Consider the following 24,182-nt stretch of genomic DNA (forward strand, 5'->3'; position numbering starts at 1 on the left):
ACAAATAAATAGTTTTTGATGAATATATTGAAAAATATTTACTGAAAGAAATTTGTGAAATACAAAATTGTTTAAATTACTTTTTAAACTTATTACCATATTTTTTGAAGTATAAAGCACAGGAGTATAAGACGTACCTTAGTTTTGGGAGAGGAAAAGTGGGGGGGGGGGGAACTGCCTACCAGATATTCATCTGGCTAGCGTCCTTAGTCTGGTCAGCTTCAGCACATTATTTTATCACGTGGTTAGGGCTTTAAAAAATCCTCTTATTCAGAGAGAGTAACAATGAAAGTGCTTGCAAGCTGGTAAGAGCTGTGAACATTGTTAGCACCTGATTAGGGCTGGAAAGAAATATTCGGAGCAAGTAGAGCTCTTCCATGACTTGTAAACTTCAACTCCCAGAATGCCTGGGAGTTGAAGCTCAGGAATTCTTGGAGTTGAATTCCTGGGAGTCCACATGTCATAGAAGAGCCAACGTTGCCTAACCCTGAAGTAGAGCAATGAAAAAAAAGTCTTTGCAGACTTAGGGCTTGGAAAACATTCAGTTCAATTCAATTTATTAGACTTGTATGCCACCCCTCTCCGAGGATCCGGAGCGGCTCACAACATGCAATACAAACAATATGTATACAAATCTAATAGTTAAAAAGCAGTAACTAAAATCCCATTATATAAAAAACAGCCAGTCTACTCAAAACATTCTTCGCAGAGAGTAATATTGAAAGAGTTTTCAAGCCTTAAGAGCTGGAAACATTGTTAACACCTGGTTAGGGTTGGAAAGAAACATCTGAGCAAGTAGAGCAATGGGGCAAAAAACCTGCAAAGACTTAAGACTTGGAAAACATTCTTTGCAGAGAATAGCAATGAAAAGGCTTGCAAGGTAAGAGCTGGGAAGCTCGTTAGCACCTAGTTAGGGCTGAAAAAAAGCTTGGAAAAAAACTACATTCAGATGACCCAAATTTTCAGCCTCTTAGGTGGGGAAGAGGTGTGTCTTATACTCTGAAAAATACGGTAACTATTTTCCAGGAATCTCCTTATATTCACTTTTTATTTATTGAAGTGAAGTGCAGCAACTAAATGCAGCAAATACAGACTATTTAGAGAAGTTTTTTATATTTGTAATTCATGATTTGAAGAGTTGCCAGATATGGACAATTTGCTTATAACGACCTGTTTTTTGATTTACAGATGATTCTTTGGGACTGGGACTTAAAGCAATGGTATAAACCTCATCATCAGGTCAGTACATGTAAAATATAAAAAGAATTCTAACAAGAAAAAATACCAAATTGATATTTCTCCTGTAAATAAAAATGAGTATCAATTAATGTGATTCTTTCTCAGGAAATCTGAGAAAATTTTATATAGGCAGTCAGTCATTCTCTTTTGAGAGAATTTAAAAGGAGTTAACCCTTTCCTGGATGCTATCTCCACCTCCCTGAGAAGGAATGTATCAGGTAAGCCCAACATCCCTTTTTCCAGAAGCCAAGATATTTCTTCCTCCACGACTCTTCTCCTACTTCTAGTTGGACATGGGAAATTTCCCCCTCCCCAATATTCAGACATCGGTGTGTTCATATGAATTCCCTAGAACTGGAACATTCTTAGAACTGGTGAAATTAATTTATAATTGTGAATTTGATGCTTCCACTAAGACCTCTTCATTTCGGGCCAGATATATAACAAATATCTTTATCTACTGCTGGACATGTATCTGGCTCTTTTATATTCTTCCTATTTCCCCCCAGAAATTTGAAGCCTTTCAGCACCCTCTTGTGGATCAAGTGAATTGTGCTTAGAGTACACTCTTAACAATCCTTATCTGGAAGGCAAGCCATGTTAGATTCTTTTACTTTTCCTGGTGTTGAAAAAAGGGATGAGTATTACAAAAAGTTGGATACAAGGCTATAGAGAGCAAGGGCGAAAAGGATGTGAAACCCCTCAAAGAGAAGGTGAAGAAGAAAAGGAAAAGGAGATAATGAAGTTGGCAAGTAGCAGTACTTCTCTTGAGAGACGTCAACACAACTGCTTCTTCTTGCTTTAAAGAAAGTGACACAACATCCAGTGACTGAGAAAGATGAGAAGAAAAAGCTTAGCGTTAAAACCTTGGAGCATAGATATATACGAGGGTCGCCCAGAAAGTAATGCACCACATTTTTTTTCTCAGTCTACACTAATGGTATGAATGCAAAACTTTAGATCTACATTATTTGAATTGTCAGGAGTGCGTGTGTAAGTTTTGCATTTCTTCAGACAGAAAGTGTAGCTGCAGCAGTGTTTCAAAATGGCGTCTGTAAGTGATGTACATTACAAGCAGCATGTCATTATTGAATTTCTTAGTGAACCTGAGGCCTACACCACCTCCAGCCCAAGAGCATTTGCAAGTCAATGACACTTTGGGGTTGTGAAATCGCATTGCTTCAAGCTTCCCATTGGCTTGCAAATGCTTTTCACATTGATTCTGAAATCTTCTGTGGGTTGTGATCTCATGTGAGATTAGGAAAGCATGAGTGAAACCAGGGAGTGATATACAGTATTTGTTTCACGTGATTCACTCCAATTTATGCTCAGTTTACGAAAGTAATTGGCAGCTCCATTACATATATAGAAGATCTGTACAATTGAAAATAAAGATTGAAAAAGCCTAGAAATGATGTCATTTTATTTTTTCAGATCTACAAATATTTTCCCCAAATTGTAAATAAGTAGCAAAACTTCAAATATTTTTGTACTATATTAATATTACAATATATTTTCACAATATTTACTTGTTAAAATATATTGTGTCACATTGTTGAACGTACCTTTACAGATTATCTGAGATGTATTTCCTATTTCTATAAAAAAAATTGTGCAAGATAAAAGTTCTTGTTATTAATAGCCAATATTATTTTTCTCTATTATAGAATACATGCAGTGGAACTGAAGTTGATCTTTCTGTACTAAATCAGACTCGCAGCATAGTGTCTGATCTTCTGTCTGATCCAGCCCTTCCTCCACATGTGATTTCTTCTCTTCAAAGCATCAATAACTCACTAAGTGCTTTCTCAGGTTCATGCAGACCAAAGATTAACTCATTTACGCCCTTTCCAGGATTTTATTCCTGTCCAGAAATGGAAGACTCACCTGAAAGAGGAGACTGTAAGCTGCACAAGGTTAAAATATTACCATTGTAATTAATATGTAGCATGTACATAACATATTTAAATACCTTCCAGTGTAATAAAGTACTTGGTGCCTTAAGTGTTCCTGAATTTCTCTTCTACTCCTCCCTTAATTTTTATATTATCTCATTAGAGTTTAATCAATAATTAATAGAAAGGGGATTCTAACAGCAAATTGTTTACTTATACTACACATCATTTACATTTCTTCTAAAAAATGGAAACTCTCATTAGTGACCTCATATTAAAAGAGACTAGATTGACATCTTGGAAGAAGCAGAAATATTGGAAGAAAATATTACGAACAATTGTAAATAGGCTACTTGAACACGAATGCTGAATTTTAATAAATACAAAGAAATGATACAAGTATGACAGGAGACGCTAATAGGAAAAGGAGCTTATTTTATGTACTTTATAAGCTATACTGAAAGCACAATTGTGAACAATTTCAATTATGGAAAAAATGACCGCAGAAGAAGCCAAGGTGGCTGTACAAAAAATAAAAGAATGATCTAAATGGAAAAAATGGCAAGTCACTAAAGAAGTAAATTGGTCTGAAATTTAGAATTTCAGAAGGATGCAGGTCATAATGAGGTAGTCTAGGAATGTTAAAAAAACAGCAATATAAACTTCTTCAGGAATTGTTAAATAAACAGAAGATAAAAGAAACCTATTGCTTCATGAAAATAGCAAAGTACTTATAGGCAGGGGTGGGCTGCTGCCTGGACAGGGTGGAATGCAGTGGGGTAGCAAAAATGAAGCTCCACCCCAGAGCACCCAATTTACACTGAAAGATATTGAAAGAAAATGCAGGGCGTCCTGTATAAGCCACACCCACAGTGTGGTAGTAAAAAATTTGGTGGTCCTTCACTGCTTGAAGGTCATGAAAAGCAGAATGGCTTAATTCTACCTAGAGCACTGATGATGTTATCTAATTTGGGTAATGAAACATCTGTAAGAAAATGGGCAAACTCACAGAGCACCAAAGACCCTTCGTGTCAATCTTGAGCTACAAATATTCTCCTTTTTTAGAATTGCTGAACTCCTATTATATGCAATCAAACTGATAACTTTCCACTCTTACTAAAGTCTTAGTTTAAAACTAAACCGTCTAAGAAATGAACTTTCTGTTACGATAGCAGACTTTCCAATCAATGTTGGAGACAGTGTTGTCTCAAGTACAATATTAATATATTTTATAAATGCAATCTTCTGTGACACTTATGGCAGAAAAACAAATGGATAAAGAGGAAATGGATAATGTGGTAATCAAACTTTGTAAAAATAAAGTTGTTTAGTGTTTAATTACTTTATTATATATCTAGCTAATTTAAATTAAATGATTTAAATTAAATTATGCTAATATAAAGCATGATTTAAAAGGGATTTTTGTTGTTGTTGGGGGGAAAAGTATAATTTTTCTTAACTTGTTTTTAACTAGGTACTGAGCAGCCGAAATAGCTTACCCACACCACAGTTAAGGCGAAGTTTAGGAAGCTTGCTGCCTATTGATCCAACTTCTAGATGGGAACGTAATAATGGAAAAAGGTCGCACCATGAATATAATCTTCTGAGGTTAGCATATTACCAATACAGATTTCATAGTATTTTTTTAAATATTTAATTTTTTTTGTATTTAACTGAATCAATATTGCACAATATAGTTTTCAAACGCTATAAATAGTATAAAATATATGTAATTAAATTCATTATTTCATTCATCCAAGATGTTTAAAGTATGGAGTTCTAATAGTAAAGACTAATTCTGAACATCAAGAGTTAAGAAATGAATGTGTAACTAATGATAAGTCATATATTTATTGGATAGTGAAATAAACAGGAATCTAGCACCACTTGAAAGCATTTTAGTCAGTTTCTATCATTCTAGCTTAGGTGATAATTCTAAGAAATAATATAAAAAGGATGAATGCCATCAGCTTGCCTACAGTCAGTTTTGCTCTTGTGAGAAGAACCAGTAAATTTACAATTTCATAGGTGAATTATATTTATTAATAAATGAATTGTTAAGTTTTTAAAAAAAATTCCTATAACTATAAGGTAGAATGTTGAAGCTAATGCATAAGAGCTACTAAGCAGTTACTAGAACACAAAAACTTTTAAAACAGAACTGCAGAAATCCAGATGTCCACTAGATGACAGCAAATAATTAAATACTGTACTAATCAACAATTATCTAGATTTTTGCTACCCAGATCTGATAGCCTAAAAATGATATTATTGAAAATTATTACAAATAATAATTTCTCCCTAATTTTGAAAATAATCTTTTCTTGATTTTCTTTAAAAAATTTGTACTCATATATTTATATCTCCAACTTGCAATAAAACCTAACTGATAAAAGTCAAATAAAATGAGTTTTAGAAATTCAGCTTCTAGTACAGAAGTCAAGAATTATGATGGATAGGTGTCCTACTGGACAGGGTAAGAAACATTTAAGCAAATGTTTAAAAAGAAAGAAAACAGCAAGAACATGGACATAAGTCAGGGCTGTCAAATTCCTGGCCCGTGGGCCGGATGTGTCACACCCATGCCCGGTTTAGTGAAAGGGAAAAAATTCCTGATAAGTCATTTGATGGCATCATGACAATGTGAGTTTGACACCCCTGACATAAGCAATAGAGAATGACTAATATAGAAGCTGTAAGAATCTAATTAATTTATTAGTTATGAAAAAGGTCGAGAATAATGGAAGCCAAAATGCATAGACAGGAGAAAGTTTATTAACCATTTTTCCACAAACATATTAAATAGATATAATGATGGGTGCAAGAATAGCTACTAAATCATATTACTGATTGGTTCAAATAAACAAGTTTGAAATTTCATTCATCACCAACTATTTATTATAAAATTTCAATATGTATAAATTATTATTAATTTAACTCAATTATATATATAATTCAATAAGTTATAACTTTTTTTAATCAAACAGACAAATGAATCAAAGCATTAATAGAAATGTGTAGTTTAAATTATACAATTTTCTGTACGATCAAAAATATATATAAAATACACTGAAAGTTTTCTCGATTTAGACAACGAAATACCTTTAAAAATCTTCTGAGTTCTGACCATACTTAAATGCTTCATATTAACATTTTAAACAGCAGGTGGCATATTTTTACAACCTAGCTAATTTTCTATTCATTTTTAAAGTTAAAATTGTACAACATTAACATTTCTTTAACTCTTAAGTATTCTTTTTCAATAGCAGTTCAAGATAAATTTGATAAAAATACATGCTCACTGTGCATTGGAACTAAATTGGCACTTATAGGGTTAAATATTAATGTTATAAGAAATAGAAATACATTAGTTAATGGGCACAGAACTGCATAGTGGACAAGTTAATAAATAAAAGAATGTAATGATAAAAAACTCCAGAAATATATTACCCTACATTCCATCTCCCGGAGAGCATTTGAAATTTGGACTATTCTTTTTCGCAGGAAACAATCTGTTTAAATATATTAATGGAATACTTATTAGTAGCTCAGGATTTCTAAACTCTTCAGGTATGTTTTTCATTTAAAATTAGCTACATCTAAAAACTCTTAAAGAATTACAAGAACAGAAATGCTATTTCTATCCATTTTTCTGTAGTCATTCATCAAAAATATTTCTTTGTTAATAGGCAACAGTAAAAGATAAATCAATATTGTACAAAGTGGTAACCATTGCCTTCAATCAATTATATCAATAATTTCTTAAATAATCAATATATAATCACTGCCCAGATCCTCATCCTCCTTACCACCCAGAAAGCCTCTTTGAGGGAGATCTGCAGCTTAGAAAATACAAACAAACAAATGGTCTTCTATTCTGAGAAATGAACTTAGAATTAAGAAAAGTGCTATACAGATAGTTCTTATTATTTAATAACTGTCTTATTTAGTCACTGTTTGTAATTATGACAGTGATGGAAAAGAAACTTTACAGCTAATCCTCATATTTACAATCTTTGCAGATAATTAAAGCAAAGGAAAGCTGAAATAAGATCATAAGCATAGTTATGATTTCACTTTGCTTTGTTTAAAGACCAAGTTGGTGGTCCTGACTGAGGTCACTTAACAAGGATTACATGCAAATATTTGAGGTGATGGTCCTCTGTTTATTTTGTGCATTGTAAAGGTTATGTTTGCTTTGTAGATAAGGCATCACCAAGTGAATCCTTCCTTTTAAATTCCTTCAACAGAGCCTTTGTCTTCAGCATGTGCTTACCTTTTATTAGCTATTGATAATAGTTCGTAGTTGCTAGGGAGCATGAAAAGTATATTCTCTTATACCTATGTCCTATGTTTGGATGTCTAGCAAAAGATTGATATAGTAATTAGGTCTATGGACTGATACAGTACAACTGTTTTTATTTTGTTTCCAAAATATATTATGTTTCTATGCTATATTTTATAACACTTAACTGTATTTCTGTGTGTTTAACCTTTACTATATCTCTTAGTATATAATTAAGTATCTGTGCCTTTATGAATAAGGTACACTTATAATAATGATGATGATTTGCATGAAATGGCAGTAAAAACCAGGAAAAATAACTATCACCAAAAGACCACACCTGCACCTTCTTCTCATGGAATATTTTGGAATGGCAGTTGCATCACGCACTGGCCATGCCCACCCCTGTTTTAGCTAAGGAGGGGAAGTCATGATACATCACATGACAACAATGTGATGACACAAGTTTGACAGCTTAAGGTTGACTTCGTCTTCCATTCTTCCGTGATCAGTACAATGAGGAACCAGACTATTATTGATTACAAACTGCTCACAGAATGCTATAATTCACTATGGAGTGGTATATAAGTCTAAGTGCTACTGCTATTGGGAGAAAAAAACATTTAAGTTGCCTATGTTGTTTACAAACTTCATTCTTTTGATTTCCATATTCAGATTCCATTTTCAAATCACTATATAAATTAATTCTTAAGCAGAAGAAATAGCGAGCTATAATAGATGCCTGGCCCCAACTCATCCTTTTATCAGACAAAATTACTGTCCTTTTTAAAGGGGTGTGTGGATTAATTGATAACCTGGCCAATTTAATCCTTCAAGAGAAGAAGAGCTTCAGGTTAACAGTTCTGATTAATCTCAATAGTGAAAATGTTTATCATGACTTCAGCACTCTGGATAGCTGACTCCAATTACAGTGATCCCTCTATTATCGCGAGGGTTCCGTTCCAGGACCCCTTGCGATAATCGAATTTTCGCGAAGTAGCGGTGCGGAAGTAAAAACACCATCTGCGCATGCGCAGATGGTGTTTTTATTTCCACAGCAGCAGCGAGGAGCCGAAGATTGGGTTTCCCCGCCGCCTCGCTGCTGCTGCTTGTCCGCGCGCGTGCCGCCCGCCGCCCGCCCCCCGCGCTGTTGCTGGGGCCGCTTCTCAGCTGAGAAGCGGCCCGGGGGTTTCCTCGGCGTGCGCGCGTGCTGCCCGCCCCCCGCGCTGTTGCTGGGGCCGCTTCTCAGCTGAGAAGCGGCCCGGGGGTTTCCTCGGCGTGCGCGCGTGCTGCCCGCCCCCCGCGCTGTTGCTGGGGCCGCTTCTCAGCTGAGAAGCGGCCCGGGGGTTTCCTCGGCGTGCGCGCGTGCTGCCCGCCCCCCGCGCTGTTGCTGGGGCCGCTTCTCAGCTGAGAAGCGGCCCGGGGGTTTCCTCGGCGTGCGCGCGTGCTGCCCGCCCCCCGCGCTGTTGCTGGGGCCGCTTCTCAGCTGAGAAGCGGCCCGGGGGTTTCCTCGGCGTGCGCGCGTGCTGCCCGCCCCCCGCGCTGTTGCTGGGGCCGCTTCTCAGCTGAGAAGCGGCCCGGGGGTTTCCTCGGCGTGCGCGCGTGCTGCCCGCCCCCCGCGCTGTTGCTGGGGCCGCTTCTCAGCTGAGAAGCGGCCCGGGGGTTTCCTCGGCGTGCGCGCGTGCTGCCCGCCCCCCGCGCTGTTGCTGGGGCCGCTTCTCAGCTGAGAAGCGGCCCGGGGGTTTCCTCGGCGTGCGCGCGTGCTGCCCGCCCCCCGCGCTGTTGCTGGGGCCGCTTCTCAGCTGAGAAGCGGCCCGGGGGTTTCCTCGGCGTGCGCGCGTGCTGCCCGCCCCCCGCGCTGTTGCTGGGGCCGCTTCTCAGCTGAGAAGCGGCCCGGGGGTTTCCTCGGCGTGCGCGCGTGCTGCCCGCCCCCCGCGCTGTTGCTGGGGCCGCTTCTCAGCTGAGAAGCGGCCTGGGGGTTTCCCGCGCGTGTGCCGCCCACCCGCCCACGCCGTTGCTCGCGCCTTACCGGGGCAAGAGGGGGAAGACCCAGGGAAGCCTCTGCCCGGCGGGGAAACTCCACCATCTACGCATGCGTGGAAGGGCACGCATGCGTAGATGGTGGAGTTTACTTCCGGGTTGAAAACTCGCGATATAGCGTTTAGCGAACATCGAGATCGCGAAACTCGAGGGATCACTGTACTTTGCAGAAAGTCTAACCGGAATCAGTTAAGACTGAGAAAATGCCATATAATGAACTTGTCTTTCCTGAAATAATTAAAAGGAATTGTAACTGGTAGGCCTCTTTGTTGACATCTCTATTTATATTTATTGATTAAACAATGAAGATTCCTAAAAAGTGAAATGGGAAGGTAACCACAATAGTTATCAAAAACTAATATTGAAGGCTTAGTTAAACCTATCAGTCTACTAAGTATTATAAACAAAATATGTTCATAGCATCTGAGTAATAAACTCCAGGTTTCGATGGAATTTGAATAAATTTTAACAGTGTAAGTACACACACGCGCGCATACTCACACACAGATTGCTTTAAGTCTCTTTCAAGTTAAAATTTTGCCTCAACTATTATTTAAAAACTTTATATTGGGAAGAATACTTATTAAACTTTAGTTTAAATTTCTAAGATCTATATGAGATCTATATTTGCATTTCCCAGAGAAGCAGTTAATACCCCACTTTAAAACACTTCTTTGGGTGGTTCACAATAACAGTAAAACACCAAACAATAAAATCCATAAAATCATAAAACACAACCAAACTCTACACCTTAGTCATCCATTTGGGATGCTTTACCTACAACCCAAAACATCCTTGCTCTACTCCAGCAACTCTTGAAAGCTGAAACAATTTCATAGAGTAAAAGTTTAGGACATGTAGGTTTTCAGCAAATTTCATGTGAATCTTAGAATATACCGTAATCTTCCCAAGCATACAGTTCTATAGAGACTTGAGTGATATTAAGTTCCAATTGGAAGTATCAGATTGTATAAGGAAGCAGCATCTGGGTGACAAAAGATTTTTGGGAAGCAGCCAATTATCTGTCCATATTTGCCTTTCCCAAGTTAAGGAACCCTTTTTTCTGGACTAAGTATAATATTTTGTTTTTTGGCACTGTAACAGGGAAGAGGGGATATTTTGAAACCTTTATTGGAAATATATGTGCCCATGAAGAGATAGGCATATTGAAACAATGCCTTATTTTACAGTTGTGGGACATAGATAAACATAGCTTACTCTTGCTTCCTTAGTGTCCTGGAAGAACAGTTATCTAAACTTAATTTCTGTATGAATTTTGCTTTTTTCAGAGTACAAAACCTCTATAGCAGGGCTAAAAAACTTACGGCTCGAATGTATTACACGCTGGTCACACCCACGACCAGTTTAACAAAGCGGGGGGAAGTCATGATATGTCATGTGATGATGCCAAGATGATGCAAATTTAAACTACTGCTCAATAGCCCAATTTATAGCGTATCATCCAATATGCGGATGATACCCAGCTTTACATCTCCACCCCATGCCCAGTCAACGAAGCGGTGGAAGTGATGTGCCGGTGCCTGGAGGCTGTTGGGGCCTGGATGGGTGTCAACAGACTCAAGCTCAACCCGGATAAGACGGAGTGGCTGTGGGTGCTGCCTCCCAAGGACAATCCCATCTGTCCGTCCATCACCCTGGGGGGGGAATTATTGACCCCCTCAGAGAGGGTCCGCAACTTGGGCGTCCTCCTCGATCCACAGCTCACATTAGAACAACATCTTTCAGCTGTGGCGAGGGGGACGTTTGCCCAGGTTCGCCTGGTGCACCAGTTGCGGCCCTATCTGGACCGGGACTCATTGCTCACAGTCACTCATGCCCTCATCACCTCGAGGTTCGACTACTGTAATGCTCTCTACATGGGGCTACCTTTGAAAAGTGTTCGGAAACTTCAGATCGTGCAAAATGCAGCTGCGAGAGCAGTCATGGGCCTACCTAGGTATGCCCATGTTTCACCATCACTCCGCAGTCTGCATTGGTTGCCGATCAATTTCCGGTCACAATTCAAAGTGTTGGTTATGACCTTTAAAGCCCTTCATGGCATCGGACCAGAATATCTCCGAGACCGCCTCCTGCCGCACGAATCCCAGCGACCGATTAGGTCCCACAGAGTGGGCCTTCTCCGGGTCCCGTCAACTAAACAATGTCGGTTGGCGGGCCCCAGGGGAAGAGCCTTCTCTGTGGCGGCCCCGGCCCTCTGGAACCAACTCCCCCCGGAGATTAGAACTGCCCCTACTCTTCCTGCCTTCCGTAAACTCCTTAAAACCCACCTTTGCCGTCAGGCATGGGGGAACTGAAACATCTCCCCCTGGGCACGTTTAATTTATGCATGGTATGTCTGTGTGTGTGACTGTTAGCATATGGGGTTTTTTTTAAAAAATATTTAAATGTTTTAAATTTGTCTGATTGCTTATGATTTGTTTTTTACATGTTGTGAGCCGCCCCGAGTCTTCGGAGAGGGGCGGCATACAAATCTAAGTAATAAAAATAAAATAAAATAGCAAAATACCATGCAGCCACAGTGAAAGTGAGGCATCAACTAATGTAAGATCTTCCATAGTCAGAACTTATTTTATTTGTTAGCCAGAAATTCATTGTAAGAGAAGGACTGGTAGTGCCAGGGGGAGGAGTAAAAAGAGGGATCAGTCTAGAATCCTTATGTAACCACAAAGGCCAAGCACCCTTGATTGCCTTGATCCTTATCTAACTAGACCTTGGTATTGACCATTAGTTGAGATTAGTTCCTTTTATCAATAAATCAGTTAATTTGAACTTGCATATATGGACCTTGTCTTTTGCCACCTGAGAGACATTCAGTATTTTGTTTTTAAGTATTTAAAGTATTTTACTACTTTATTATTGTTTTATTTTACTATCTTTACTAGTATTTAATATCCATGACCATTAGCTATAATCATTGGTTGTCATACATTTAACTGCAATTTTAAAATGTACTTTCCTATATTTTAGTTTAGTAAAATAAGAGGAGAAAGATTTCTTTTTCTGTTTTTCAATTAGCCAAGGATCTTATCCAAATGGGCCTCTTGTTGGCACAAACCTGTTGACAATTCCAAAACAAAGATCATCTTCGGTGACCTCAGCAAACAATGCAGGTTCTAGACGAGCCGGTAAGAATATAAAAATTATATATTATAATTTGCCAAGTTGTTATTAGAGTTTTTCGTAGGAGGTGGTGCTTAAAATAATTGGTTATTTTTTGGTGATCCATCATTAAAAAAGAATGCCATCTGGATTGGAGATCAAAACCTTCAAGGGTTAGCAATCTTATATTCCTAAGAGTCACCCAGTCCCTTATAATACCCACACTGGCTAGCTGATTTCCGGGCATGTTTGGCATCCCCAGGCTTCAGGAAAGCATCCTGAAGTTGGGGGATGGCCAAAAATGGTCCAAAGGGCCAACCGGAAGTTCACTTGTGTACATTACCCCCAGCTTCCTTTTTGGTGTCAGAGGTCGTCAGGAACTTCTTTGGCTTTGGACAGTTGCAGTCAGGCCTCACACTCCTTGTCCCATTTCTTCTGCAGCCAGCAAGGCTTTTCTGAAGGCCTCTGCAGCTGATAACAGAGCTCCAGATTGATCCAGAGCTGTTATCAGCAATGAGATCTTCAGGAAGGGCCTTTAGGAAAGGCCTCTACAGCTGGTAACAGAGCTCTGGATCGATCCAGAGCTCTGTTATCAGCTACAGAGGCCTTCAGGAAAGCCTTGCTGACTGCAGAAGAAATGGGACGAGGTGTACGAGGCCTGGTTGCAACTATCTGAGGGTAAGTAGTAGGGCAGCTCCACTTCCGTTTCATTTCCAAATTTCCAGTTGTCCCGTTGGGCTATTTTTCAGCATCCCCAGGGTTCAGGAGGCTTTCCTGAACCCTGGGAAGAGCAAGAAGCAGCCCAACAGGCCTACCGGAAGTCCGGAGCCTTCAGTGAGGCCTGTGCACATGTAGAGGAGGGGCAGCATAGGGGTTGTGCAGATGCTGAGGGGGGCAGTACAGGAATTGTGCACATGCACACGCATTGTGGGTGTGGGCGAGTGCACGCTACCCCGCATGCACACCCTTTTGGCACATGAGCCAGAAAGGTTTTCCTATCACTGGCTTTTGACCACAAATGAACCCAAAATTTCCCTTACTAAGCAAGGCAGTTGTTTAGTTGTTCCACATTTTATTATCACTGCAGTTGTTAAGTAAATCGTGCAGTTGTTGGTCTGGCTTCCTCCATGACTTTGCTTGTTTAAATCTGGCTGGGAAGGTTACAGATAGTGATCATATGACTCCAAGACAGTGCAATTGCCATAAATACTGCCAGTTGCCAAGGGACCAAATTTTGATCACATGACCATGGGGATCTTGCAAAGGTTGTAAGTATGAAAATGGTCATAAGTCATTTTTTCTGGTTCTGTTTTAACTTCAAATGGTTAGTAAGTGAATGGTTGCAAGTTGGTGACTACCCATACTTGCAAATATTTACAAAGCAGGGAGAAGTTTGTCCTTGAGAGCAAGCTTTGCAGACTGCAAATATTGCTGGGTGAAATTTTATCAGCCTTTTAATATTTGATCAGTCTTTAAATCTTCACTATAATTCCAGTTCCTCCCTCTGTCCCTCTTTAGCTCTGAGACATTCTGAAAGGCTATAGGACAAAGTGTGAAGTCTCTGCATGTGAATCCACACATTACCAAATGAAGAATTACATATACCGTATTTTTCGCTCTATAAGACGCACCTGCTGATAAGACGCACCTAGTTTTTAGAGGAGGAAAATAGAAAAAAAATATTTTGAGCCAAAAAGTAGGCTAAAATATTTATTACAATAACACTGCCCTAGGGGAATTGGGAAAATATACAAAAAAGCCCCCCTCTCTCTTTCTTTCTTTCTTTCTTTCTTTCTATCTCTCCCTCTTTCTCTCTACCTTTCTTTCTCTTTCTCTCTCTCCCTTTCTCTGTCCCTCTCTTTCTTTCTCACTGTCCCTCTCTTTCTTTCTCTCTGTCCCTCTTTCTTTCTCTCTGTCCCTCTCTTTCTTTCTCTCTGTTCCTCTCTTTCTTTCTCTGTCCCTCTCTTTCTTTCTCTCTGTCCCTCTTTCTTTCTCTCTGTCCCTCTCTTTCTTTCTCTCTGTCCCTCTCTTTCTTTCTCTCTGTCCCTTTCTTTCTCTCTGTCCCTCTTTCTTTCTCTTTCTTATCTCTCCTTCTCTCACTCACTCTCTTTGTATCTCTTTCTTTCTCTCTCTCCTTCTCTATCTCTCCCTCTTTCTCCCCCTTTCTATCTCTCCTCTCCCTTTCTCTGACCCTCTCTTTCTTTCTTTCTATCTCTCCCTCTTTCTCTCTCCCCCTTTCTATCTCTCCTCTCCCTTTCTCTGTCCCTCTATTTCTTTCTCTCTGTTCTTCTCTTTCTTTCTCTCTGTCCCTCTTTCTTTCTCTCTCTTCTCTTTCCTTCTCTCACTCACTCTCTTTGTATCTCTCTCTTTCTCTCTCTCCTTCTCTATCTCTCCCTCTTTCTCCCCCTTTCTATCTCTCCTCTCCCTTTCTCTGACCCTCTCTTTCTTTCTCTCTGTTCTTCTCTTTCTTTCTCTCTGTCCCTCTTTCTTTCTCTCTGTCCCTCTCTTTCTTTCTCTCTGTCCCTCTCTTTCTTTCTCTCTGTCCCTCTTTCTTTCTCTCTGTCCCTCTCTTTCTTTCTCTCTGTCCCTCTCTTTCTTTCTCTCTGTCCCTCTCTTTCTTTCTCTCTGTCCCTCTCTTTCTTTCTCTCTGTCCCTCTCTTTCTTTCTCTCTGTCCCTCTTTCTTTCTCTCTGTCCCTCTTTCTTTCTCTCTGTCCCTCTCTTTCTTTCTCTCTGTCCCTCTTTCTTTCTCTCTGTCCCTCTCTTTCTTTCTCTCTGTCCCTCTCTTTCTTTCTCTCTGTCCCTCTTTCTTTCTCTCTGTCCCTCTCTTTCTTTCTCTCTGTCCCTCTCTTTCTTTCTCTCTGTCCCTCTCTTTCTTTCTCACTGTCCCTCTTTCTTTCTCTCTCTTATCTCTCCTTCTCTCACTCACTCTCTTTGTATCTCTCTCTTTCTCTCTCTCCTTCTCTATCTCTCCCTCTTTCTCTCTCCCCCTTTCTATCTCTCCTCTTCCTTTCTCTCTCTCTCTTTCTCCCTTATTTTTTCTGTTTTTCTGCTGTGGGTGGTTTAGGGCCCCTCAAACCCTGGCGACCTCGCCCCCGGATCCTGGCCGGGACAGGGCAGCTTCCTCTGACAGGCGCCGCCTGTGCAAAGTTTGGCTGCGAACTCGGCTGGCTAGCTGCTGCCTGGCCCCCTCCCTCCCGGAGGAGGGTCTCCCTTCGCACCACCAGCGGCGCTCCCCCCGCCAGCCAGCCAAGCCCCGCGCCCGCCGGAGCCGGCTCTTCGCTCTTCCCCCGCTGCCCGCTGAGTTTGCAGGAGGTGGGGAGGGTCGCCAAGGCCAGGAGGGACGCCGAGGGGGGGCAGCGGCGTCCCTCCTGGCCTTGGCGACCCTCCCCACCTCCTGCAAACGCAGCGGGCAGCGGGGGAAGAGCGAAGAGCCGGCTCCGGCGGGCGCGGGGCTTGGCTGGCTGGCGGGGGGAGCGCCGCTGGTGGTGCGAAGGGAGACCCTCCTCCGGGAGGGAGGGGGCCAGGCAGCAGCTAGCCAGCCGAGTTCGCAGCCAAACTTTGCACAGGCGGCGGCCGGCTGCGAGCGACTGGCTGGGTTTTGGGTCTTCCAGACCTCCCCGCCTCCTGAAGCGATTCCCGTAGCCTTCCCAAAGGCTCGGAACCGCCAACGCTCCTCCGGTGCCGCTTCGCCTCCTAAACCTGCGGGGTGGAGGCGTCCCCCGGCCCAGCACTTCCAGAGGCCGAAAGGCGCGGCTCTCTTCGGGGTTGGGAAGAGGAGAGGCGGCGACAGAGGCGGCGGTCTCCAGATGAGTATATCGCCGCCGCCCCCCTCTGCTCCAGCGCCTCCCCCCCCTCCCTGCCTGCATCTTCGCTCCATAAGACGTGGCTGATTTTTCATCCTACTTTGGGAGGAAAAAAACTGCGTCTTATGGAGCGAAAAATACGGTAAGTACGGTAATATGTAATAAGTTGGGTTCTATAACCCAACAAGACAGACACAGACTTCAGAGGATAATCAGAACTGCAGAAAAAACAATTAATGAAAAGTTCACTGCATGGAAAGTGTAAAAGCGGAAATCACAATATATTGAAAATCAGTAGCTAGCATTTTTAAAAATTTAGGCAGCTTATGGAGAGAATGCTTTTCTGAAAATAAAGATCTTGACTCAGTAGAAGTATACCAGTAAAGAGGTTTCTAGTCAGAGAGCTCCAGATTTTACCTGTAACCTGAGGACATCTGTTGAACCAGTGCTATTCTTCTAACATTTTTTTTCTTTGCTTTCTCCTTCATCTCCCGTTTAGGAATTTCTCAGAATTTAAGTCCTTCCATTTCACCCAGTAATGGATTTCTGTCCAATGGGTACCACCGATCACCTGCAGAATATCCTGATACAGCTGATGTCTTTACGAAACCTACTATTAATGTACATAAATCTCTGGGAAGCCCATTTAATTTTTCAGATTGTCAACAACAATTTAGAACATCTTCGTGTTATACCTGTAATAGGTAATTATCTATTTTTGTTTATTTATTTATTTATTTAATTTATTATTTATTAATTAGATTTCTATGCTGCCCTTCTCAAAGCGACTCAGGGTGGTGTACAACATTATAAATGCAATAATATACCAAAAAGATTTACTTTAAAAGAATGATACAAATTGTTGAAGTGTTAAGAACCCCATATAGAGACATACACATTCATCAAATTCAATCATTCATAATATCGGCTGGAGACAATCTCATCACTCATGGCCCCCATGCCCGCCAGCGGAGGTGGGTCTTCAAAGCTTTACAAAAGACCAGGAAGGGGGGGCAGTACATATCTCTGGAGGGAGTTCGTTCCAGATGGCCAGAGCCACCACAGAGAAGGTTCTTGCCCTAGGTCCTGCCAGACGATATTGTCTGACCAACGGGACATGGAGAAGGCCGACTCTGTGGGACCTAACCGGCTGCTGGGATACATGAGGCAGAAAATATTCTCGAAGGTAGTCTGGTCCTAAGCCATGTAAGACTTTATAGGTCATAACCAGCAGTTTGAACTGCGCCCAGAGACCAGTTGGCAGCTAGTGCAGCTCACGGAGTGATGGTGATATGTGGGCAGATCTTGGTAGCCCCACAATAGCTCACACTGCTGCATTTTGCACAATTTGTAGTCTCTGAACATTCTTCAAAGGCAGCCCCATGTAGAGAGGATTGCAGTAATTGAACCTCAAGGTGATAAGGGCATGAGTGACTGTGGGGAATGCCTCCCTGTCCAGATAGGGCCACAACGTGACGCACAAGGCATACCTGTGCGAACGCCCTACTCGCCACAGCCAAGAGATGGTCTTCTAAACTCAGCTGTGGATCGAGGGGGATGTGTATAAGCCAATCCGGTAGAACCCCAAGCGCCCTCTGAAAGCCCTCTCGGTCCATCAGACGCCTGGAGCGGAACCACCTAATCGGTCCCGCCTCCATGGGGGGAAGGATTGGAGCCTGAAACTCAAGCCGTAGCAGAAAATGAACTGACCATGACAAGGGTAAAATATATAGGCCCCTAATTTCAGACCACTGCTCAACTGCTCTGAGAGGAATACCATATTGTGTGTGTGTGTGTCCCCCTTAATGAGTCCCTGAATTACTTGAGTCAGGTCCATGGTTGTCACGGAAGCCAGGAACTCCCATGCCAACTCAGTAGACCTGCCAGGCGATGGTGTGTTAAAGTCCCCAAGAACAATAAGTCTTGGGAACTCCACCTTCCCTGCCACCTTCTCGAGTAGCACGGACAGGGCTGTTCACACGCAGCTGGGAGGTGAGCAACAAGCCCACCTGAACTCCTAGGTCCAGCTTCACAAAGAGAGACTCACAACCCGCTATTTTAGGAGCAGAGAGCCTGCGTAGGTTAAGGGTAAGTTTAAGCAATTAGCATATATAATAATCTTTATTTGATAGAGGGTGTCATCTTAGGACTCCCATCCCCCTGGGTAAAATTTTAATATTAAATAATAACCTGTTTGTTATGGTATGCAGTTAAAATATTTTTGAATATATTTGAACTTAAGTAAGCTTTCTCTAATGATGATTTTTTTGTATTGTCATCAGCCTGTACTTTTTAAAATACATTTCTCTCTTCTCCTATAACCTTAAAATGTGTGAGACAGTACCTGAAAAAATATTTGGTCCTTTATACTCCCTTGAAGCCCTTTTCTTCTTGAATGCAGCTAAAATGTTATTGGTGGGTGCTCAATTTGGAGTTACAGCAGTAATACTCTTACTATCTTACTAGTTTTAATATCTCTTCATTGATACAACACTTAAGAAAAATACATTCAGAAAAATGCAAATACAGTACAAATTGAAAATGACATTTCTGGATATTTTTTTTTACTCTTCTGTAAGTTGCAGACGACAAGTATTCAACTCAGTTGCAAACTCATTATTTGAATCTGTAGCAGAATGTCAAAGTCAAAAATCAGGTACGCTTATTGTCCACATGAATATTTAACATCCTTTGCTTCAGTAATAATTATTTCTTTGAGAATATGAATTCATAAAAACCACTTCAGGTGATCCACATTTATGAATTTAAATCTCAGCTACAGTGTTTTGTGTTCACTACAGTTTAGAAGTTTGTGTTCACTACAGTTTAGAAGTTTAGAAGTGTTCACTACAGTGAACTGTGTGAAGTGGAAAACATAAGTAGAGTTCACTTGTATAGAAAATGGAAATTTTAAATCTTTTTCCCATCCTCCACTCCCCAAAACATAATAGTGAATGGTTGGACTTGCCAACACAGTAGGAGGTGATACTAGAACATGAACAATTATTTAATTATTATTTTTTAAATTAAATTTGAAAGGTATACTGCACTGAATATTGTAACAACACAAGAACCAAGAACAATGTATGTCCAGAAAAAAAATCATACTGTAGTAACAGATAAAATCCCACATCCTAATTTAAGGTTTGGGAAACCAGACAACCTTTCAGCAAATTCTTAAACATCATCATGTGCATCTGAAATGCTATTTTTTAAAAAGATATTTTAGTATTTATTTAAAATATTTGTATATTTTGCTTTAATAGGCTTAGAGCAGTCTATAGTAATTACAATGTTTTCAAATGTCAGTATGTTTTATAAAGTCATATAACGGGATTCAGCTTAGGAAATCATGTTTTTGAATAAATTTGCTTGATTAAATTACTAATATTATGTGCACTTGTTTAAGGTGAAGATGAAAGCAGCAAAGTTTCAAAAGACCCCAATCATCTTGCAGAGAAACTGCACAGTGGATTGGGAGAAACAGAAATTCCCTGTTGTCAAATGGATCAAACTAAAAATTTTCAGTCTGAGGCAAGTATATTTCAAACATACCTTGATAGTTTGATCTCTGGTTTGATATTTTATTGTAAAAACACTACTTCTATACTTCACCTATTTATATGTTTTATAACACTGAATTTAATTTTCTTTGATTTTTGTTTTAATAGGTTTTGAAGTTTTCAAAATAACAGAATAAAAAAAGATGTAGTAAATGTATACAAAAATATTAAAACACATTTTACATATATTTATTTGACTTACATATTATTTTGCCTCACATTATAACTGCAGTAACATTCTGGCTCTGTATATGTGCTGATATAATTATCTTGGATGGGTTATGGCGGTATTGTTTTTTTGCAGGTTGATAGTTATTCCAAAAGTTTAATTATAACACTGCTAACAAAAAAAAAAGATTCACTTATGTCTGTATCTGTATCAATAAGAGCCGAGGTGGCGCAGTGGGTAGAGTGCAGTACTGCAAGCCACCAAAGCTGACTGACAGATCTGCAGGTCAGCAGTTCAAATCTCATCACCGGCTCAAGGTTGACTCAGCCTTCCATCCTTCCGAGGTGGGTAAAATGAGGACCTGGATTGTGGGGGCAATATTCTGGCTCTGTTAAAAATGCTATTGCTAACATATTGTAAGCCACCCCGAGTCTAAGGAGAAGGGCGGCATAAAAAATAAAATAAAATAAAATACATAAATAAAAAAAATAATTGTTTCAGCAAAACCCAGATTGAGATTTACACTACATACATGCATATATGTTTATATACATATTGATTTTAAATTGGCAGAAGAAAGTATCTCAGATTGTGAATCTTAAAAAAATAATTCTCTGAAAATGCTACATATTGTTTTGCTCTAATATATCCCAGAAGATGCTTCATAGTAATTTACAGTAATTACATCAGAACAGTCAATCTTATTTTATATTAACAATCAAATACATACAAATGCCCCTTTATTCTGTGTAACCATAATAATACCAAGTTGGATTCTGATTAACAGAGCTTGATTTTATGATAACAAAATATGTTCACTTTCAACTTCATGTTCTTATTAGTCTTACTGTTTTTTATGTCACAGATTGAGGAGAATTCTTCTTTAGAAAAGATGTTAATAGAAAACCATATTTCATTAATGGAGGAAATGAAGATCTGGAATTTTCAAATATTTGATCTTGTTCAAAAAATGGGAGATAAATCTACAAAAATCCTTAGTCAGGTTTGTTGCTACTGTAGAAATTCTGTTTATTTTATTTGAATATTTCTAACGTACACATATCAACATTTTGAAAGCTGTTTTCCTATATAAATGCATGAATTGATATAAATAAGTAGAACGTTTGCAAACAAACATACATGTTTTCCAAATTGAACCATGTTTTTCCTCAAATAGCTCTACGTGAATGGGAGGAAGGGGGAATAGATAAGAATAAAAGAAGCTATTGAAAACTGTTGTTAGCATAGGGTAGAAATGACTGTACTTATAGCTATTATAAATCTTTCTGCTTTTTCTGCTGTATATATTGTATGTGTATGTTTCTATAGTAGAGAGAATGATTAACATATCCACATGGATCAATTGATTTTGTAAATCAATTAAGTTCATTAATCAAGAATATTTCATCTGAAATATATCTGAAATTTGCTCTTTTTGTATGTAAATATGCATATACATATATAGATGTGACTTGTATAGATTTATCAGGTAGGAATTAAAAGCTCAAGGATTCGTTAGCAAATATATGTTATATTAGCATTAAATATTAATTGGATGTTGACAAAAACCATTAATAGTTTCAATGCTATAATTTAAGGTGATTCCTATCTTCTGTTAAGCCCCATTTCTATGCCTATTATATATTCTTAAGGCTGAGGAATTCTTGATCCTCAACCCTAGAGAAGGTGGACTGGCAAGGTGGACTGGCAGAAAGAGACACAGATGGGAAAACAAGCATCCATTCTCAAAGAATCTTTTAAAAATGAAATGTTTTTCATAGTGTTTTCATATGTGTCTATTATGTGTTTAGGTTGCATTTACATTGTTTCAAGACACTGGATTATTTGAAATGTTCAAAATACCAATTCAGCAGTTCATGAACTACTTTCAAGCACTAGAAAATGGTTATCGAGACATTCCCTGTGAGTAATAGTTAACAAAATTAGGCTAATTTATTAATTTGAGACTTCCATTGAGTTTTATTATATTATGAGACGATACGACAGTGGTGGGGCTGATTAATAAGAACAATGAGTTTGCTTACAGAAACGAAGTACAAGTGCTGACATCGTGGTGCAAAGAAAATAATCTTACACTTAACACAAAAAAACTAAAGAACTTGACTTCAGGAAGAAGAAAGATGTACATTTACCATTGTACATAAATGGAGAAGAGGTAGAGAGGGTTGGTAGTTTTAAATTTCTGGGTATTCATATCACAGAGGACATCTCATGGATTATGAATGTTAACATGCTGGTGAAGAAGGCACAAAAGAGGCTGTACTTCCTAACAATACTTCGGAAGATAAATCTATCTCAGCATCTATTGTTGTCCTACTATCGCAGCACCATTGAGAGCGTCCTAACATATGGCATTCTTGCATGGTATGGGAGAAGCTCTGTAGAGGATAAAAAAGCTTTACCGAGAATCATTAGAACTGCCCAGAACTACCATTGGGCTCCCGCTACCAGCCCTGGATGATATCTTCACATCTCACTGTTTTAGAAAGGTGCACAACTTTCTCAGAGACTTTTCTCATCCTGCTTATAATCTTTTTGGACTACTGCCTTCTGGCAGAAGATACAGAACAATTAAAACTTGAACCACACATTTTTCTGAATAGTTTCCCCAGAGCTATAATTGCACTTAACAACAATGTACTAGGGGGTCACTATCAGTGAACTGCTGGACAATACTACTTGGTCTGTTGTGTGGATGTTAGATGGTTCAGGTGGGAAATTGTGGTGAGTTGAGCATGTTCTTTAGGATTGTTATGTATGTTGAGATTGGTCTTTAGCGTCATACGAAGTTCATTGCATGGGTATACTGTGTATATACATACAATGACAATAAAGTATTTATTTATTTATTTATTTATATTTATTTGTAAGGAACTATTATTGTAATTTAATAGAATATTATTTCTGTTTCTTTTATTTTTTTCTTAATCTTATTAACTATGTGACAAAAATAGATTTTAAAAAGTAATGAGAAGAAAAATAGATAAAATCAAATATGTGTAAGTTTTTGTTAATCTAAAAAAATGTTAAGGAGAGATAGGAATTAAATTCTCATTGAGCCAAGAATATGGAGTCTAGTTAAGTCATAGCAATTAGAATTCTTTTCTTTTTGGTTTAAAATGTTTTTCTGCTTATCCAAGTAGCTTCTTCAGACTGATAAGCAGCAAAGTATTTCCCAAAAAATTAAAAAAAGAAGTCCAGTTGCTATGATTCAACTTCCAGACAATTCTACCTGGATGAAACTTCTTTGACACATTGAGCCTAGTAAAAAATCCCCCTGCAATTAAGCTGTTGAATTTGAAATTCTGGCGATCTGTTAACTGATGGAGAACTGGTATGCAAATTGTTTAATGTGAGGGGAGAATACAGCTATCTTGTGAGGCCCTTTTTCTTGAATTACAATTTTATCTTTGCCTGTGTCTTATGTTTCCTTGGGTTATTGAGTCTTCATATATCACGGCAAGTTTACATTTAATAAAAACTCTATTATTTTAGATCACAATCGAATACATGCAACAGATGTTCTTCATGCTGTATGGTATCTTACAACAAGACCAATTCCTGGATTTCAGCAAATAGACAGTGACTCTGAGAGAGAAACCAGCAGGGGTATGTCTGTAGTGTTATTCCACAAGGAGGCCGTGTCTGATAGAGTAAAATGAATGTACTTGAAGTAAATATACACTTGTCTGAAGACTGGCTGCTTGAAACTAAATTTAGTGGCATTTATAAACAATCAGATTTTAGGAAACTGATTGGATAATTGCTGACAGACTTTACTTCTTAGCCAAGTAAACTGTTTTCATTTGGAACCCTTCTCCTGAATAAGGCCTATATTTTACTGCAGTGGTCAGCATGATTGGTCAGCATGTTTCCAGCAACTAAAATACATTAGAGTAATATTTCTTTATTTAATTATTAAAGTAAACGCCTCAGACTAAAAATACTTGAAGTCTTTAATTTAATTAGAGCTTTTTAAAATTATTCCCCTGGAAAAATGAAAGAGTATTCAACATCCTGTTTCAATTATTATATACCTCTTTAGT

General features: G+C 39.3%; 1 protein-coding gene across 2 annotated transcripts in view; it reads left to right on the forward strand.

Moving 5' to 3' along the window:
- The window catches only part of PDE3B (phosphodiesterase 3B), a 59,643-nt gene that overhangs the window by 24,577 nt on the left and 10,884 nt on the right, over positions 1–24,182 (forward strand). The window contains exons 2-11 of one of the 2 annotated variants that reach the window (XM_070763852.1): positions 1,189–1,239; positions 2,907–3,155; positions 4,609–4,742; positions 12,496–12,605; positions 16,883–17,087; positions 18,963–19,039; positions 19,793–19,917; positions 20,981–21,118; positions 21,927–22,038; positions 23,632–23,745. In XM_070763852.1, the coding sequence (XP_070619953.1) occupies positions 1,189–1,239; positions 2,907–3,155; positions 4,609–4,742; positions 12,496–12,605; positions 16,883–17,087; positions 18,963–19,039; positions 19,793–19,917; positions 20,981–21,118; positions 21,927–22,038; positions 23,632–23,745 (1,315 nt within the window). The remainder of the gene's footprint in view (positions 1–1,188; positions 1,240–2,906; positions 3,156–4,608; positions 4,743–12,495; positions 12,606–16,882; positions 17,088–18,962; positions 19,040–19,792; positions 19,918–20,980; positions 21,119–21,926; positions 22,039–23,631; positions 23,746–24,182) is intronic. The other variant, XM_070763863.1, reaches the window with a different exon arrangement.

Source organism: Erythrolamprus reginae, chromosome 1 (assembly GCF_031021105.1).
Source record: "Erythrolamprus reginae isolate rEryReg1 chromosome 1, rEryReg1.hap1, whole genome shotgun sequence".
In the NCBI taxonomy this organism is placed as follows: Eukaryota; Metazoa; Chordata; class Lepidosauria; order Squamata; family Dipsadidae; genus Erythrolamprus; species Erythrolamprus reginae.